At 22.4% G+C, this 18,976-nt stretch overlaps 10 protein-coding genes and 2 non-coding genes across 12 annotated transcripts; 8 read left to right on the plus strand and 4 right to left on the minus strand.

The window, feature by feature from the left end:
- Nucleotides 1-305: 305 nt before the first annotated feature.
- Nucleotides 306-2,042, minus strand: srp54 (signal recognition particle 54 kDa subunit; the record flags this gene model as incomplete). The annotated part of the gene is made up of 2 exons (XM_638548.1): nucleotides 306-895; nucleotides 1,004-2,042. 2 exons carry the CDS (start codon nucleotides 2,040-2,042, stop codon nucleotides 306-308), a joined length of 1,629 nt encoding a protein of 542 aa, XP_643640.1.
- Nucleotides 2,043-2,668: 626 nt separating this feature from the next.
- DDB_G0275457 (hypothetical protein) lies at nucleotides 2,669-3,448 on the plus strand (the record flags this gene model as incomplete). Its single annotated transcript, XM_638549.1, has 1 exon — nucleotides 2,669-3,448. One exon carries the CDS (start codon nucleotides 2,669-2,671, stop codon nucleotides 3,446-3,448), a length of 780 nt encoding a protein of 259 aa, XP_643641.1.
- A 270-nt stretch (nucleotides 3,449-3,718) lies between these two features.
- On the plus strand, nucleotides 3,719-4,819 carry DDB_G0275459 (RNA-binding region RNP-1 domain-containing protein; the record flags this gene model as incomplete). The annotated part of the gene is made up of 3 exons (XM_638550.1): nucleotides 3,719-3,728; nucleotides 3,846-4,574; nucleotides 4,659-4,819. The coding sequence occupies 3 exons, from the start codon at nucleotides 3,719-3,721 to the stop codon at nucleotides 4,817-4,819; spliced, it is 900 nt and encodes a 299-aa protein (XP_643642.1).
- Nucleotides 4,820-5,603: 784 nt separating this feature from the next.
- On the minus strand, nucleotides 5,604-6,193 carry DDB_G0275461 (hypothetical protein; the record flags this gene model as incomplete). Its single annotated transcript, XM_638551.1, has 2 exons — nucleotides 5,604-5,820; nucleotides 6,075-6,193. 2 exons carry the CDS (start codon nucleotides 6,191-6,193, stop codon nucleotides 5,604-5,606), a joined length of 336 nt encoding a protein of 111 aa, XP_643643.1.
- Nucleotides 6,194-6,938: 745 nt separating this feature from the next.
- DDB_G0275463 (hypothetical protein) lies at nucleotides 6,939-7,187 on the plus strand (the record flags this gene model as incomplete). The annotated part of the gene is made up of 1 exon (XM_638552.1): nucleotides 6,939-7,187. The coding sequence occupies one exon, from the start codon at nucleotides 6,939-6,941 to the stop codon at nucleotides 7,185-7,187; it is 249 nt and encodes an 82-aa protein (XP_643644.1).
- A 746-nt stretch (nucleotides 7,188-7,933) lies between these two features.
- DDB_G0275465 (hypothetical protein) lies at nucleotides 7,934-9,326 on the minus strand (the record flags this gene model as incomplete). The annotated part of the gene is made up of 2 exons (XM_638553.1): nucleotides 7,934-8,898; nucleotides 8,984-9,326. 2 exons carry the CDS (start codon nucleotides 9,324-9,326, stop codon nucleotides 7,934-7,936), a joined length of 1,308 nt encoding a protein of 435 aa, XP_643645.1.
- Nucleotides 9,327-9,988: 662 nt separating this feature from the next.
- DDB_G0275467 (hypothetical protein) lies at nucleotides 9,989-12,184 on the minus strand (the record flags this gene model as incomplete). The annotated part of the gene is made up of 5 exons (XM_638554.1): nucleotides 9,989-10,279; nucleotides 10,375-10,815; nucleotides 10,949-11,296; nucleotides 11,390-11,695; nucleotides 11,795-12,184. The coding sequence occupies 5 exons, from the start codon at nucleotides 12,182-12,184 to the stop codon at nucleotides 9,989-9,991; spliced, it is 1,776 nt and encodes a 591-aa protein (XP_643646.1).
- Nucleotides 12,185-12,996: 812 nt separating this feature from the next.
- Nucleotides 12,997-13,066, plus strand: sno17. The gene has a single exon. It is a non-coding gene; the product is annotated as a C/D box snoRNA (small nucleolar RNA).
- Nucleotides 13,067-13,783: 717 nt separating this feature from the next.
- mbtps2 (membrane-bound transcription factor peptidase, site 2) lies at nucleotides 13,784-15,846 on the plus strand (the record flags this gene model as incomplete). Its single annotated transcript, XM_638555.1, has 5 exons — nucleotides 13,784-13,885; nucleotides 13,978-14,430; nucleotides 14,517-14,690; nucleotides 14,773-15,250; nucleotides 15,365-15,846. 5 exons carry the CDS (start codon nucleotides 13,784-13,786, stop codon nucleotides 15,844-15,846), a joined length of 1,689 nt encoding a protein of 562 aa, XP_643647.1.
- Nucleotides 15,847-16,457: 611 nt separating this feature from the next.
- Nucleotides 16,458-16,711, plus strand: DDB_G0275705 (hypothetical protein; the record flags this gene model as incomplete). Its single annotated transcript, XM_638556.1, has 2 exons — nucleotides 16,458-16,467; nucleotides 16,554-16,711. 2 exons carry the CDS (start codon nucleotides 16,458-16,460, stop codon nucleotides 16,709-16,711), a joined length of 168 nt encoding a protein of 55 aa, XP_643648.1.
- A 712-nt stretch (nucleotides 16,712-17,423) lies between these two features.
- tRNA-Val-AAC-7 lies at nucleotides 17,424-17,497 on the plus strand. The gene has a single exon. It is a non-coding gene; the product is annotated as a tRNA-Val (tRNA).
- Nucleotides 17,498-18,469: 972 nt separating this feature from the next.
- On the plus strand, nucleotides 18,470-18,944 carry DDB_G0275941 (hypothetical protein; the record flags this gene model as incomplete). Its single annotated transcript, XM_638557.1, has 2 exons — nucleotides 18,470-18,494; nucleotides 18,535-18,944. The coding sequence occupies 2 exons, from the start codon at nucleotides 18,470-18,472 to the stop codon at nucleotides 18,942-18,944; spliced, it is 435 nt and encodes a 144-aa protein (XP_643649.1).
- Between the last annotated feature and the right edge of the window lie 32 nt (nucleotides 18,945-18,976).

Raw genomic sequence — 18,976 nt, forward strand, 5'->3', positions numbered from 1 at the left:
TAAAAAAAAAAAATAAAAAATAAAAAAAAAAAAAAAAAAAAAAAGCCAAACTTTAAAATAGACAAAGATAAATACAAATAAAATTATATTTAGAAAAATAAAAATAAATACAAATAAAATTATATTTTATTATTTAAATTTTTTTTATTTATTTTTTTTTATTTATTTTTTTTTATTTATTTTTTTTTTTTTTTTTTTGAGTTTGGAAATTGTTTGGAATTATACATTATAAAAGTGTTGTTAGGATATAGAGTTATAAAATATGATGATAAATAGGTCGCAAAATTGTATTTTAAAGTTTAAATTTAATCCAAGTCAAGATTAGGGAAACCATTTTGACCACCTTTACCAGCACCACCTCCCATGCCTCCCATCATTTTGGCGAGGTCACCCATATTTGGCATACCACCACCTCCTCTACCGCCGCCACCCATACCTCCCATCATTTTGGCAAGGTCACCCATACTTGGCATACCACCGCCACCACCTCCACCACCACCAAACATTTTTGCAAGATCACCCATTCCACCCATACCTTTAAGTGAATTCATTAAACCCTGCATACCACCATTAGCATTCATTTGTTTCATTGCTTGTTCCATATTCTTTGGACCACCTTTACCTGCCATCAAACTACCCAAACCACCACCTGGACCACCTTTACCAATAAGTTTTTCAAATGTTTTATGTTGTTCCAATAATTCTACAACCTCATTTGGATGTCTACCTGAACCTTGAGCAATTGTAATAATACGTTTTTGTGTGATTGGTTTCTTTCCATCCAATTCTTTTTCTGATAAACTATCCAATATATTAATATATGCTTTTAATTTCAAACCACCTTCATTACCTTGTAATTGTGGTAATTGATTCATACCAGGTATCATTTGTACAACTAATTTATTATTTTTTTAAAAAAAATTAATAAAAAATATTATTTAAAATTAAATATATTTGTTTTTTCTTTTTCTTTTTTTTTTTTTTTTAAAAAAAAAAAACTTACGTTTATCAATTGGACCTAATTGCATAATTTGTTGAAATTGTTGTTGCATACTTCTAAGAGTGAATTTACCTTGAGCAATTTCTTTTAATGAAGTTGAATCCTCTGGAATGACTTCTTTAATTTTTTCCAACATACCTTTCATATCACCATAACCTAAAAGTTTACTAACAAATGTTGAAGGATCGAATAATTCTAAATCTGTTAAATGTTCACCAGTACCAATGAAAATGATAGGTGTATTAGTGGCGGCAACAGCAGAGATTGCACCACCACCCATTGAATTACCATCCATTTTGGTGATAATGATTGAACCAACTTTAACTGAACTTCTAAATGCTGTTGCTTGTTCGTATGCAGCTTGACCAATTGAACTATCCATAACGAAAATACAATTGTCAGGTTTGACTGCTGTTTCAATTTGTTTCATCTCTTCAAATAACTCACTATCTTGTTTATGTCTACCTGATGTATCGACGATGATGATCTCTGTTCCATCCTTTTTAAAGATATCAACACCAGTACGTGCTACTACGACTGGATCCTTCTCAGTCTCGCTACCATAGTAGTGGATCTTTGCCTTTGCGGCATTGTGACGTACTTGGTCGAATGCACCAGCACGAAAAGTATCAGCACAAACGATTGCAGTTGAAAAACCTTTCTTCTTATAAAAATAGGCTAATTTAGTGACAGATGTGGTTTTACCAGCACCTTGTAAACCTACAAACATTACTATATTTGATTTACCTTTGGTTGGTTTCCATAATGGTACACCTGGATCCAATAAACGAATGAGTTCATCGAATACAACTTGTTTGATTATCTTTCTCTTATTTAAACCTGCTGCCATTTGATCCAATTTAATCTTATCTTTTATATTCTTTCTCATTTGTATGATTAAACTCATACTAACATCTGATTTACTTAATGCATTTCCAACCTCTTTTAATAATTGATTAATTGTATCTTCATTTACAATGGTTGTTTCATTTAATGATCTTAATGCTGAAGATAATTGATTACCTAAATCTGCTAACACCATTTTTTTTTATTATCTAAACCTATATTATATTTTTAAAATATAATATATAAATAAATAAAAAAAAAAAACAAAAAAATAAAATTTTTTTTTAAATTAGTTTTTAATAAGAAAAAAAAAAAAAAATGAAAAAAATAAAATTATTTTTTTTTTTTTTTAAAAAAAAATAATTGACTTTTTTTAATGTGTGTTGTGTCACTTCCACGCGTTTTGAAAAAATTTTAGAAATTAAATAAAAAAAAAAAAAATTTTAAAAATTAAATAAAAAATAAAAGATAAAAGATAATATTATTATTATGCTTATTAAATATATATTTTTGTAAATACTATATAATTTAATTTATTGTTATTATTTTGGGTATTATATTTTTTTTTTAATAATAAAAATAAAAATAAAAAATTTAATTTTAATTTTTTTTTTTAAATTTTTTTTTTTTTTTTTTTTAATTTTATTTTTGAAATTTACTATTTAAGTAAAAAAAAAAGGGATCTAATAAAATGAAAAAATGAAAAAAAAAAACACATTAAAAAATGAATTTAATTTCTTTATTTTTTTTATTTTTTTTATTTTTTTTTTAAATTAATTTTTTAAAAAGATAAATTTTAAATATATAAATATATATATAAATATGTTTAAATTAAATAATTCATCAAAATTAATAAATAATTTAATTAAAACTACAACTTGTTATAGTAGTTGTAGTAAATTGTTATTAATTAATAATTCTAAATCAAATAAAATTTTTTATGGTACAAAACAAGAAGGTAGTGGTAATAATAAAACTAGTGCTAAGGATAATTCAGATAATCTTTCAATAAAGAGTCAAATATATTTAAATTATGACACTGGTAAAGAAAAAGGTGGTTATATGAAGAAATCATTATATGACTATGACCCAATCGCAACCAAAGCAATTAAAGAATCGACGGAATACTTTGCATTTGGTGATACTCAAGTCGGAGATATCATAAAAGAAAAACAAGAAAAACAAATCATTTACGTCAAATCCAACAACACAATCTATGACGCAATTAAATTAATGAATAATCATGGTATTGGTTGCTTATTGGTGGTTTCCGAAGTCGATGGTTCGTTGGTTGGAATTTTCACAGAACGTGATTATCTTGGAAAAGTGGCTTTAATGGGTAAAAGTTCAAAGGAAACCTTGGTTCAAGATGCAATGACTACAAAAGTTGTTACAATTAATTCAAAAGTTGGTGTTGTCGAAGCAATGAAATTAATGACTGAAAAACGTTTCCGTCATATTCCAGTAGTCGATGAAGATTGTATCAATGTTATCGGTCTAGTTTCAATAACTGACTTAATCAAAACCCTTCGTACAAATCAAAAAGAAACTATTAAATATTTAAATAATTTCTTAAATGATCCAGGTCGTTACTCACTTTAAAAATTAAAAATAAAAAATAAAAATAAAAAAAATAAAATTAAAAATAAATAAAATTAAATTGGAAATAATTTTTTTAAATATCTTTCAACGTCTTTCGTTTTTTTTTTTTTTTATAAAAATTGATTTAAATTTGAATTATTATTTTATTTTTTTTTTTAAAAAAGTTTTTTTTTTTTTTTTTTTTTGGTAACTTTCCTCGTTTTTATAAAATTTTTTTTTTTTTTTTATTATTTCCTACACTCACACTCAAAGAGATACAGATATATAAAAATGGCCAAAGGTAAAATTAATTTTATTTTATTCAAATAATAATAATAATAAAAATTTTATTTTATTTATTTATTAATTTTTTTTATTTTTATTTTTTTATTTTTTTTAAAATTTAAAATTATTTTAGATCAAAAAGCTATCGAAAGTAAAAAAAGAAAGAAGGAAGAATCTGAATCAGAAACTGAGTCAAGTGAGGAAAACAATGCTTCATCATCTTCAGAATCAGAATCAGAAGATGAATTAAAAGTTGTTGGTGAAGGTTCATCCTCATCAAAGAGCACTTTTACCAAAAAGGAATCAGCTGCCAAAGATGAATCAAGCAATACCAAAACTGATGATGACTTAAAAGTATTTGTTGGTCAATTACCATCAGGTGTTACTGAATACGACTTAAAGGAATACTTCTCTGAATGTGGTGACATTTCAAACATTAAAATCTTAAATAGTAACCCACAAAGAGTTGCCGCTTTCATCACTTTTGCCGATGAAAAGGGTAGAGATACTGCCATCACATACAACGGTAAAGACTTCAACGGTCAAGGTAGTCTCAGAATCAATGGTGCCAATAGCAAGCCATCCGACGGTGAAGGTGAACCAACCACAATCGTCTGTAGAAATATTGCATTCACTGTCGATGAAACCCTCGTTAAAGAATTCTTCTCTAAATGTGGTTCCATCAGTCGTGTCTCCTTACCAGTCTATGAAGATTCTGGTAGATTAAAGGGTTTCGCCTTTGTCAGCTTCGACTCTGAAGATGCCGTTGAAAAAGCTATTGCACTCACTGGTACTAAATTCGAAGGTCGTGAAATTCAAGTTGAAAGAAGTCAACGTGGTGGTGGTAGATCATCATCATTCGGTATGTATTTTTTTTTTAAAAAAAAAAATATTTTATTTTTAATTATTAAATTCTAATTTTTAAATTTCTTTATTAATTTATTAGGTCGTGGTGGCGGTCGTGGTGGTTTCGGCGGCGGTCGTGGTGGTCGTGGTGGTTTTGGTAACGGCGGTGGTCGTGGTGGTTTCGGTGGTGGTCGTGGAGGCGGTCGTGGTGGTAGCGGTGGTCGTGGTGGTTTCGGTAACAAACGTGGTAGATTCGAATAAACAATCAACTGCCAAACCCTATCATATATACTTATAAATTACCAAAAAAAAAAAAAAACCAAAAACATCTAAAAAAAAAAAAATAACAAAAAAATACGAAAAAAAAAAATATAAAATAATAATTTTTTAAAAAAAAAAAAATATATAGTCAAAAAGGAGAAAGAGGGGTTTAATGTGTCATAAAGTGTTTATACAGGAGAGAGGGGATAGGTGTCTAAAAATATTTTTTTTTTAAAAAATTATTATTTTATAGTCCATCGTCGTCATCGATCATTAATAATTACTATATCAACCATTTTTTATTCTTTTCTTTCTTTTCTTTCTTTTCTTTTTATCTTTTATCTTTTTTTTTTTTTTTCCAATTTTAAAATTTTTAATTTCTAACTTTTTTTCTTACTTTTTAAATATTAACATTAATTTATAGTTTATATATCATTAAAAAAAAAGCGCATCAACATAATAAATTATTATGTACTTAAAAAAAAAATAAATAAATTTTTATCTATTAAAAAATAATTTCATTTAGTTTATTTTTATTATTTAAACATTTTTTTTTTTATTAATTTATTAGTAATTTATTACTATTCATCAGTAACCCTAATATATTTTGAATAAAAGGAAGGATCTAAAGTATTTATAAACTAATATTATTTAAAGATAAATATATTGTTTCTAATAATGGTAATTGATTTGGCTTGGAAATAAATTATTTTCAAAGTCTTTGGAAGAAGATTAATATTAATTGATTTCCTTTATGTCCACCCAAATTTAAAGTTGTTAAAGATTAAGAGTTGGGAAAATTATTATTTTCTAAATTTGGGTTATCACTTCTACCAAATTCTAAATTTGTTAAAGAATAACATTCATTGAAATCGGCATTATAAAGAAAGAAACCACTAACATTACTTGTAAGTTTAAATGTTTTTATAGTTGAAGGGACATCAAAAGGTGAATGAAATGATTTACCAAGTTCAATATATTCAATATTTGAAAGTAATCTACTATCATTTAAATTACTATTGAAATTATCATTAAATGAAATTGACCTAATTGGGGATGGAAGTGCCAATGGTTGTATTGACTTTTGAATGAGTCACCAAATTCAATGTTTGTAACATTATACCAACTTTAATATCAACATTCACTCTTACTATAAGATTTGTAGTTGAAACTGGAACTTTGGTTTCAATAAATAATTCCACAGTTTATCTTAAATTTAGAACTGAATTTGGTATTGAACCATAGATAATCGTACTTTGATAGGCATTCAAGATATAAAAAAATTAATCCCTCTGGAAGTTTATTTGTTGAAATGATTCCCCCTAATCTTAAAACTTTAAGACCTTTTGGTAACCACTCGATAATGGTTTTCATTTTTTTTTTTAACCGTTATTATTAATAAAGGAATTGCGAATGTGTATCGCTTTGTATATATCACAATTTTTTTAACCGTTATTAATAAAAGGAGTTGCGAATGTATTACTTTGAAAAGAAAACAATTTTTTTATTTTTTTTATTTTTTTTTTAAATTATAGCCCAATTAAAAAGAAATAATAAATAAAATATTTTTTTTTAATCTTTTTTTTTTTTTTAAATCTAATATTTTTTTTTCACCCACCATTTAAAAAATATCTGTATAATCTATAAATAAATATATATATATATTATTTTACTTTTTTTATTTTAAAACAACCAATGGAATTCATATATTATAAATATTATTTTAAAAAATGGGTATAAAATGTAAGTATTGGCAAGTTACCTTTTTATAATTACATTTTATACCCATTATCATAGTTATTTTTTTTTCTTTGTTCAGTTAACATAGGAGCTTAAAATTATTGGCATCATATTCATAACAATTATGGAAAAACAAATCGAATCGCTCATCTTCTTTTGTTTTCAAGATGGGTGCACCTTTACTATTCAATTTTTTTTTTTTTTTTTTTTAAAAATTAATAACTTTATCCATTTTTAATTTTAATTTTTTTTTTTTTATTTTAATATAAATACTTTTTAAATTTTTTATTTTATTTTATTATTTAATTTAAACATTATACCAATTTCTATCATTCAATTTTCTAATTAAAAAAAAAAAAAAAAAAAAAATAAAACAAAAATGAATAAAATAATTCTCATTGTACTTTTATTATCAATTGCCACCTCGGGAGCATTTTGTTCAATTTTCAATACCAAATGTAAACAAGTTTGTAAAGAAAGTTACCAATTATGTGTTGCCGGTTTTGACTCACCAGATATCTCAGTGCAAATCGAAGCTTGTTCAGAAGTATTGGATAAATGTTTTTATAACTGTATCCATCCTTATATAGTTGTTTTCCCAAGTAAATCACCTGCAGCTCATAATTAAACATAGAAATCAATTGATAATTGAATTTTAATTTATATCATCTTTCCGACTTAACTCAAAATTCAATTTTTCTAATTATCTAAATTATTACAATCAACAACCTCCCTTTTAATTTATTTATTTAATTATTAAACCCATTAACAATAAAATAAGTTTATCATATAATTTAATTTTTTTAATTTATTTTTGTGTGTTTTCCCTAATAATTTTTTGAATAGTTATCTGATACTTAAATATTTACTATTATTATTATACAAATTAAATTAAGATAAAAAATAAAAAAAATAAAATTGAATGTATATTGCTCTCCTCCAAACTGATTTAATTACTTGATTTTCTTTTTCCATTATGTAATTAATTTAATTTTTTTAATAATTTTTAAAAAAAAAAAAAAAAAAAAAAAAAAAAAAGGATTTTAATTTGTGTGAAAAAAAAAAAAAAAAAAAAAAACTATTTTCCCAACCTGTTTTGGAAAAAAAAAAAAAAAAAAAAATAAAATAAAATAAAATAAAAATGTTTACCCAAGTTCTTTTTTATGAAATGAAACTGGTTTAATCTATAAAAAAAAAAAAATCAAAGATGATCGAAATCTTTTTTTTTTTTTTTTTAATTAAATCCACATGTGGGAGATAATTTCTGCTCGGTATCAAATAAATAAATTTTTTAACTATAAAATAATTATTTTTTAATTTTAAACATTTTTTTATTTATTTATTTAAATTTAAGGGAAGAACAATTAATTTTAATTATTGTTCATCAGTAACCCTAATATATTTTGAATAAAAGGAAGTATCTAAAGTATTTATAAAACTAATATTTTTTGAAGATAAATATATTGTTTTTAATAATGGTAATTGATTTGGTAATTCATAAATATTTTGATTAAAAGTTGGACATTGGAAATAAATTATTCTTAAAGTTTTTGGAAGTAGATTAGAATTAATTGGTTTATCAAAAGATTCACCAAAATTAAGTGATTTAAGATTTTTAGGTAAAGAATTCTCTTCAATTGGAAAATTGTAATAATATCCTAAATTTAAATTTGTTACTGATGATGGTATTTTTGATAATTGATTCCCTTTATATCCACCCAAATTTAAAGTTGTTAAAGATAAAGAGTTGGGGAAAATAATTTTTTCTAGATTTGGGTTATCTCTTCTACCTAATTCCAAATTTGTTAAAGAATAACATTCATTTAAATTAGTTACATAAAAAAAGAAATGATATGGATCACCACTAAGAGGGGAACCAAAGTTGTCATTGTAATTAGTTGTAAGTTTAAGTGTTTTTACAGTTGAAGGGATATCGATACGAGATTGAAATGATTTACCAAGTTTAATATATTCAATATTTGAAAGTAATATATTACCAACTAATTCTTTATTGAAACTATCACCAAATGAAATTGATCTAATTGAGGGCGGAAGTGCAAATTGTTCAATTCTACAAATGAACGAATCACCAAATTTAATATTTGTAACATTATGAGGAATCATACCAACTTTAATATCAACATTGGCTCTTACTTCAAGATTTGTAGTTGAAACAGGAACTTTGGTTTTACTAAATGATTCCACAGTATATCTTAAATTTTGGACTGAATTTGGTATTGAGCCATAGATAATGGTACTTTGATAAGTATTATCAAGATATAAAAATATTAATCCTTCTGGAAGTTGATTTGGTAAAATCGGTTGTTGAAAAGATTCTCCTAATTTTAAAACTTCAAGACTTTTTGGTAACCACCCCCCCCAATGACTGATTAAATATTCCAGTGAATTCAATGCTTTTTATACCATTTTTAATAATTTTATTATTTAATTGTTGATTAAATCTCCTATTAAAAATTACACTAATCAACGAATCTGGTAAAGAATTTTCTTGTAAAATTGGATTATAACTACCAAAAAATTCCAAATATCTTATACTTGAAGGTAAATCACCAGCTTCTAAATGTGAACCACCTCTATTTAATGAAACATCGAATAAATAATTTTTATAAACATAATTATTTAATTTTTCAATTGTAAAACTATAATAATTACTATTATTATTATACAAATTAAGATAAAAAAAAATTAAATCTCTTATATATTTATTTCCCCAAACTGATCTAATTATTTGATTTTCTTTATCCATTTTTTTTGCTAATTAGTAAAATAATTTAATTATTTTAATAAAAAAAGTTTCAAAAAAAAAAAATAAATAAAAAAATAAAAAAATTCAATCGAGAGGAATTTTTTTTGTGTGGAAAAAAAAAAAATTAAAAAATGGGGTTGTTAAAAAATTAAATCTTTTTTTTTTCAAATTTTTTCATTTTTTATTTTTTTTTAATTTAATTTTTTTTTATTTTTTTTTAACATTTTTACAACACCATGATAATTATCCATGGATAATTACTACCATACAAAATATTTTAATTTAATTGGTTACTCGTAATAAAATACAATCGTTGCATTTAAGATCTTTTATTGCATCTTTTGGATTTAGCCACTTCTGCATCATTCCTCGAAAAGTTCTCTTGGATATCTGTCATATGACTTGTGGGGGTATGTTTGCCAAATATATACCAAATGAAAAAAAAAAAAAAAAAAAAAAAAAAAATAATATTTCCAGATTTTCCTCCTGTTTGGAAAAAAAAAATAAAAAAAAATAAAAAAAAAATAAAATAAATAAATTAAATTTAAAAATATTTTTGTCCCAGGTCTTTATTTTTGTGAAATGACTGTAATAAATCTGGTTTAGATCTATAAAAAAAAAAATATCCAATATCTTGATTTTTTTTTTTTTTTTTTTTTTTTTTAATTTAATTTGAATTCGTGTGGGAGATAATTTCTGCTCGGTATCAAACTGGCAGTTAATGGGTAAGAAATTAAATTTTCAATTTTTGAAGTATAAATATCGGCATGTCTTTGAAGGGATGAAGCAAATATTGTTGCGTTTGTATGAGTTCTAAATAAACTACCAAAATTTGCATTGAATGGTTCTTTTAATGCTAAACGTTTTTTATATCTTTCTGTTTTGAGTTGTTCTAAAAATAATTCTTTCTTTTCACCTGAAAAAAATTGACATTTTCTAATAACATCTTCAAGCTTTAAATTTTAAAAAAAAAAAAAAAAAAATTAATATAATGATTTAACATTAAATATAAAAAATAAAACAAAAATAAAAATAAAATAAATATTACTTGTAATAATTCAGCTAATTGTTCTCTATATTTTGGGGAATTTTGAATACCAACTTCAACTTCCAATTCTTTAATGATAACACCAGTTTTCCAACCTTCTTTTTGAGAAGGTTCAACTAAATCTGAATAAAGATGATCACCAAAATACATTACACTTCTACCACGCCATTTACTGACATTTGTAAATTGTTTTAAACTTCCACCAACATAAACTTTCTTTGGTTCGAAATGATTAACTTCATTCCAATCATATCTATCTGAATCTGGATGATACATTCTAAATGGTCTACCTTTACCAAAGAATGATGGTTTATCACATTTTGTAATAATCACATCAAATACATCTGTCCAATCTTCATATTTTCCATTCAATTGATCATTTAATAAATATTTCATACCATGATTTGCATAAAAGTATGAATTATTTGTTAATAAAAATAACTATAAAAAAAAAATAAAAAAAAAAATAAAATTATTAGTATATAAATTAAATTTAATAAATAATAAAATTATTATTATTATTATTATTATTATTATTATTATTATTATTATTATTATTATTATTATTATTTACTTTTTTACCATGTGATTTTAATTTTAATAAAAATTCACCTAATAATGGATGTTTGTTTAAATAAAGTGGAAAATCAGAGATGATTTTATTATGTAAACCACCACCTAAATGAACTTTACCAACAGCTGCAGTAACATCTTCATGAATGATTCTTGGTTCAAATGCTAAATTATGATCTGTTAAATATTGAATAGTATTTGCAATTAAACAAGCTTCTGGTAAACAAAATATATCACTCATTGGTTTTAAAAAACTATCACAATAAAGTCTTTTCAATTGCATTGATCCATAAATTTGAATTACCTCTTCTTTTGTCAATGGTCTTCTTCCATGATAAATTGCACCTGCCTATTTGTGTTTCGTTTTTTTTTTTTTTTTTTTTATAAAATATTAATATTGCATACTATTATAATTATAATTATTATATATATACACACTTACTTGAATATTATTTAAATAATCTAATTTCATTAATAAACCATGATTTACATCAAAATGTAAACCTCTAATTGCAAATGTTGGATCATATTTAATCTCTTTTAAAGCCATTGGATATTTTTGTTCATCAACTAAATGTGACATTGCTAAATCATAAATTAAATGTTGAACTTGATCACCATAGTTGGCTAATGTATAATCATAATCAAATCCAAAAACATCAATTTCTTCTAATTTTAATTCACTATTTATAAATACATCTTGTGGATCTAATGTTGGTACATGACTAAGATCAACAACTTTTCTATTCTATTTATTATATATTTTAAATAAAAAAAAAAATTAATATTTGAACAATTATGAAAAATCTATTCAGAAAGAGAGAGAAAAAAAAAAAAAAAAACATACCTTATACATTTCAATTAGTTGATCTAATGACATATTTAAAACACTATGATGAGTTGGTAAATAATCAGGATCTTTATCATTTCTAAAGGGTTTATTTACATTTTTAACCAATGATTGAAATGGTGTTGGGGTAAATAAATGTTTATTATCATTGTTCTGATGTTGTTGTGGTTGTTGTTGCTGATGTTGATCGATGGTATTGCTTTTACTAGTGTGAGTATCATTATTACTTCTATTATGTGTTGAATAGGATTTAATACCCGAGGTGGTGGTGGTAGAGGAGGTGGTGATGATAGTAGTATTACTACTACAATTTATTTTAAAAACATTCTTTTTATTTGATGGTATAGGTAATACCTTTATTAAACTTATTCTTTTATTTGAAAGCATATTACAATTTTAAAAAGTCCAAAATAAAGAATAAAAAAAAAAAAAAAAAATAAAAAAAAAAAAGTAAAAAGTAAAAAGTAAAAAAAATAATAATAATAATAAAGATGGGTGAAAAAAATAATAATTGGTGGGATACTTTTTTATTATTATTATTTTTTTTATTTTTTATTATTATTATTATTATTACTATTATTATTATATTTGTGTAGTGTGACAATGAAAAATTATGTTATAAAATAAAAGAGAAAAAAAAAAATAAAAAAAAAAAAAAATAAAAAAAAATGAAAAAAATAAATTAAAAAAAAAATATCTTAACTGCTGCGGTATCAAATAAATAAATTTTTATTATATTATTATGGCATCAGAGTGTTAAAATAAAAAAAAAAATAAAAAATAAAAAAATTAATATTAACAATTCTATATATTAAAAATTTATTAAATAGGCAATGTTTTAATTTTTTTTTTTAATTTTTTTTTTTTTTACACAATTACAGTACTGGTTGGAAAAAAAAAAAAAAAAAAAACTAAATTTAGAGAAAAAGATTTACTTAGTTGGTTAAAATAAAATAGTTTCAAAAAAAAAAAAAAGTGATCCCGTTACTATTAAAATTTTTTTTTTTTTTTTTTGAAAAAATTACTTTTTTTTTTTTTTTTTTTTTTTTTATCGTTTTTTTTTTCTTTCTATAAAATTTTTTTTTTTTTTTTTTTTTTTTTTTTTTTGTCCAACCCAAACAACAAAGGTAAGCATAATTTTTATATGCCCAAAAAAAAAAAAAAAAAAAAAAAAAAAATAAAAGGTATCCAGGGGAATTTAAATGATGATCAAAATATATTTGCTATTCTTAGTTATTTATCAATCATGCTGAATGGAAATTTCTGATTTAATCCTCCCTTCATACCTTTATTGGGCCAATATTTAAATATTCTTTAAATATAATAATACTAATATTTTTCTTTTGAATTATTTAGGTTTTTTTTTTCTCTGATAACAATCCTTGAAATATTTCACACTGACAAATGAATTTATTAAATAAAAAAAAAATTTAGTTTTATAAAAAAAAAAAAAGGTTTTCGTGTTTATGATATTTTTTTATTTTTTTTATTTATTTTTTATTTTTGACTACTTTGTATAATAATTTATTTTATTTCATTTTTTTCTATTTTTAGATTTTTTAAATAATAATTTTTTTTTTTTTTTTTTTTTTTTATAGAAAAAGAAAATTATTTGATGACTGTATACATATGCAAACAGGCGATATTTAAAAAACAAGAATGGAATTTGGTATCATCACACTTTTTAATTTGTTTTTTTTTTAATTTTTTTTTAATTTCGACCATCGTTTTTATTTTTATTTTTTTTTTTTTATTTTTTTTTTTATTTTTTTGTGTTTTTCTTGTACAGTCATTCATATTAAAAAAATAAAAAATAAAAAATAAAGAAAAACAAAACTATTATACAAATTCGAAACATATCGATAATACAACATAAAACAAATTACCTTTTTTAATTTTTTTTAATTTTTTTTAATTTTTTTTTTTTTTTTTTATTATTTTTGGAAACTTAAAAATAGTTTATTGCTAATAGTAAAAATATTAATAATGGAGGCATTAAATAACCCTATGTCAGCACCATTTTTTTCATTTGTGGTTAAAGTAATAGGAATATGGATTATATTTTTTGGAATTTTAAAATTAATTTATGTAGGTATTATTAATTATTTATTTTTTATTTATTATTATTTTTAATTAAAATTAATTTTAAAATGAAAATATATATATATATAAATAAATAGATAAAATATAAAGATCAAATTGATATAGATGGATTTTTAGAAAGAACAAATTTAAGTGTTCAATTATTTTATATTGGTTTTTCAACGACTAGATTAAATTCAATGATTAAATCAATTTCGAATGGAAGATATGAAAGATTTTGGTATTATTGGTTTAAAATTGGAAGTTGGGTATCATTATCATTGTTACCACTTTCAATTGGATTATTGATTTATAATCTTTTCATTATTTTCATTAAACCTACTGGTATTGAACCAGTTATTAGTCCAATTGTACCGGGTGTTAATGTGAAAGGTTCAGATTCTTGGTATCTAATAATTTCAGTATTAATAAGTATGATCATTCATGAATTAGGTCATGCAATTGCATCCTATGTTTCAAAATGTGAAATTAATAGTATAGGTTTCTTCTTTTTATTTATAATGCCTGGTGCTTCTGTAAATTTAGATTATGTAAGTAAAATTCATTATTATTTAAATAAAAATAAAAAAATAAAATAAATTAAAAACTAAAACTAAATAATTAAATAATTAAATAGATTGAATTAGATAAAATTAGTTTATGGCAAAAATTAAGAATTCAGTGTGGTGGTGTTTGGCATAATGTTGTTTTATGTATTATTGGTTATTTATTATTATCTTCATCATCATTTTTATTATCACCATTATATAAAATTTCAAATGATAAATTATATATTACTGGTATACCGAATGTAAATATTATAATTATTATTATTATTATTAATATTTTATTATTATTATTATTTTAATATATTTATTTTTTTTTTTTAATAGGGATCATTATTAGAAAGAAATTTAAATATTGGTGATCAAATTTTATCAATTAATGATTGTAAAATTAGTAATAGGAGTGATCTTGTAGAATGTATATATAAAGAATTGGATAAGACTAGATCATATTGTATTTCACAAAATACTATAACATGTTTAGAGAATGTTTTTAATAATAATAATAATAATAACACAAATGTAAATTTAAGTAATGCAAATAATAAAAAAATTAATTTAATAAATCAAATTGATAATGATAAACGATTAAGAGAATGTTTTGGAATTAATGATGCGACAACTTTGGTTGAATGTGTACCTGTTAGTATTGATTCCCCATCAGAGTGTGCAAAATCAAAAAAAGAGTGTATCAATTTCAATCAATTCAATTACCATATATTTCATCTTAATTTATTAAGTCAAGATTTTGATAATGTTGAACAATTATCATTTTTAGGTACTGCTCAACAATTATGGGATTCTTGTAAGTATAATTAAATTAAACTAAATTAAAAAAAAAAAAAAAAAAAAAAAAAAAGATATCTTAATATAATTTATTCATTAATTTATTATTTTTATAAAAAAAAAAAAAAAAAAGTTATTGTTAATAATTATCAAAGTAGATTTGTATTTTTAAATGGTTGGGATTTACCATGGTATTTTAATCAATTCTTTAGTTATTTAATACCCGTTTCAGCTGGTTTAGCTGCATTTAATGCAATTGCGATACCAAATATGGATGGTGAACATATTTTGGAAACAATATTATCAATTATATTTTTAAAGTTTGGTGGTAGTGCTTGTGGTAATGATAAAAAGAATTCACCAAATAATAAAATTAATAAGACAAAAATTAATAATACCAATAATAATAATAATAATAATAATAATAATAATAACAATAGTAATAATAATAATAATAATAATAATAAGGAATCATCATCGTCATCAGTTTTATCAAAAAAAGAAAAAAGAGAAAGATTAAAATTAATTATTTCAAAAGTTATTAAAGTTTCAACGATTCTATTGTTTGGTTTAACAGTTATTTTATCATTTTATAATTTAAAATATCAAAGATAAATAAAAACAATTGTTCATAATTTCTTTTCTTTTATTTTATTTTTTATTTTCTGAAGTTCTAATTATCTTTTATTTATTTAAATTGGTTAAAATATTAAATTCATATTTAAATCTGCTTGTGGAGAATATTAATTATTTAAAATTAAATAAATGAAAAGAATCTAATTAATTAATTTTAATTTTTAAAAACTTTAAAAAAATTAAATTGTTGAGGCGATTAAATAAACAATGATGTTCGAATTTATTATTAGCAAAGTGTAAAAAAAAAAAAAAATATTATTATTTTTTTATAAAAGATTATAAAATCATTATCTTGTACTTGTTGATATCATACTCTTTGATCATAAATTTATTTTAATATTGTATGTCAACATATTAATTTTACAAATATAATCTCTTGTTCCTAAGAATTAAGTAGTGGGGTAATTAAAAAAAAAAAAAAAAAAAAAAAAAAAAAAAAAAAAAAAAAAAAAAAAAAAAAAAAAAAAAAAAAAAAAAAAATACTATAAATAGATTTTTTTTTTTTGTAATTAAATCAATTATAAAATCAATTATTATTTAAATCTAAAAACAAAGAAAAATAAACTATATATATATATATATATATAAAAATGTTATTCAGTAAGTGTCTAAAAAAAAAAAAAAAAAAAAAAATATAATAATTATAAAAAACAAAATTCTAATCATTATTTTTTTTTTTTTTATAGAATCAGTTATTTCCTTATCAAATAAATCATTAAATGTCACATCTAGATCATTAGTTTCAAATGATTCTAATTTAAATACTTTAAATTTAACTTGTGATTCTGTTTCAAGTGTAACTTCAACAACTTTCTTTACAAGACCAAACTTTATAAACTATTAAAAAAAAGTAAAAAAAAAATTATATAATTGAAATAAAAAAAAATATAAAGGGCCGACCAAAAATTAAAAATAAAAAAAAAAATTGTATTTTATGTAATTTTAATCAGTCAAAGGATTGTTTCACATCTTTAATAGTATTTAATTTTTGAACTTTTCAAAATAATTTTATTTTTAATTTATTATAATATGATAAAAGTTATTAAATCTCAGTACTAAACCATGGTAAGATTGAATTGATTTTTATTAATTTCTTTAATTTTTTTGAAAATATTCGTACGAGCTATTTTTTCAAAAAATGTAAAAATAGCGAACGAATAGCAACATTAATTATAGAATCATTATTATAAGTTTTTGTCCGAAGATCGATTTCCATATACAGTAACAATCTATAACCGAAGTCAGTTATTCAGAATAACAAATTACCTTTAAATCCTTCCCAGGTTTCTTAGAATAATAATTCAGTATAAAAAGCCAAAATAAAATAAATAAAAATCATTATTGTTTAAATCATAGTTAGTGTAAAGATATAATATTATTTAGTGTTAAAATATAAATATAAATATAAATAAAATTAATAAAGAATTAATAATATTATTACTACTCATATTTGTGTGTAATTACAATAGTAATTAAGGGTTCACACATATGTCTTTATTTAGTATTGTTATTTTGGTAAATATAGGCAATACAGTTTATTTCAAAAATATCGATTAGTTCGGATGGTGTAGTCGGTTATCACGAATCCTTAACACGGATTAGGTCGTGGGTTCGATTCCCGCTCTGAATACAAACTAATGCTTTTATAAAAAAAAATTCTCAATTTGAGTGTGTTCGAGTAAAAAAGAAAAAATGAATTTTTTCGATAAACTTAAAGGGATGGGATCTCAATTCACTAGATATTAGCAAAACAAATAAAAAAGAAAGAATCTACCCAAATTTAATCGGCATAATTATACATCAACTATGGAGAATAATTTGTCACAAACTATTCAATCAAGACGAATCTAAAACTCCACCCTCATTTGATCCAACATTAATTGAAAAAGAACTAACCAACTTAATTAAAATAGAGAAATTCATTTTAATAAAGAAGATTGAAAGGAATGAAACAATATACAAATTAAATAACAGAGACCAATTAATAATCAACTTCAACACATCATGGCATAACCCGAACACTCCAAACCCAATTCCACTATAATAAAAAAAAAAAAAAAAAAAAAAAAAAAAAAAAAAAAACAAGTAGTAGTAATCATAATATAACCAAAAATATCAACATATAACAATATAAAAATTTAAAAATTTAAAAATCTAAAAATTTAAAAATGTAATAAAATATAACAATACACCGCTTTTAGGTAAAAAAAAAAAAAAAATAAACTTAAAGGTGAACTCAACTTAGGCGAAGAAGAGTTAATAAAAAAACTATTCAAATAAGGTTATTCTACCCACATACCTTGGAATTAAATAGTAATTAAACAAAATTAATAGATAATTTCATAGTTAATGGTACTCTTAACATTGTCAGAAGACAAAAGGGTATAACAGTATTCGGTAGAATACTAAAAGAAAAATTCACATTATTACACGAGTGTTACAGCACTTTCAAGTATGAAGATTTCCCACTGCAAAAATTCATACTTTACACCCCAGGATATCACTATGTCCACTTTTACACATTTACAAAAAACATAATAAAAAAAATAAACAATCAAATGGTAAAAGAAAACTGGGGATTGGAGCCATTACTAATAGATGAATGCAACATAGTAATGCTACCAGATGTGATTAGATATTCATGCATACTATAATTTAATAAAGAAGATGATATCTCAATCATTAAAACAAACATTGATGCTATAAAAGGTAGTAAGCATCCAATAAGAGCCTTCATCTCTGAATATAACAATAAAGAAATAAGAGATGTTAGAAAAAAAAAAAACACAAGTAATAAAAACCAACAACCAACAACTACAAATACAACTAAATCAATACCATCAACTCCACCAACAACTAATGCATCAACAACCACACCAATAACAACCACACCAATAACAACCACACAAACAACAACCACACCAACAACAACCACACATCAATTACCAACAAGCAATACAACAATCTACAACCTAAACAAAACTACTACTACTACTACTACTACTACAAAACCTATCAATAAAATTACTACAAGCAATGGTACCAAGTTTCCAATTGCCAGTAGTATTAGAAAATAATGGAACAATTAAAATTATTACTATGGAACTGC

The sequence above is a fragment of the Dictyostelium discoideum genome, assembly GCF_000004695.1.
Source record: "Dictyostelium discoideum AX4 chromosome 2 chromosome, whole genome shotgun sequence".
NCBI classification, from domain to species: domain Eukaryota; phylum Evosea; class Eumycetozoa; order Dictyosteliales; family Dictyosteliaceae; genus Dictyostelium; species Dictyostelium discoideum.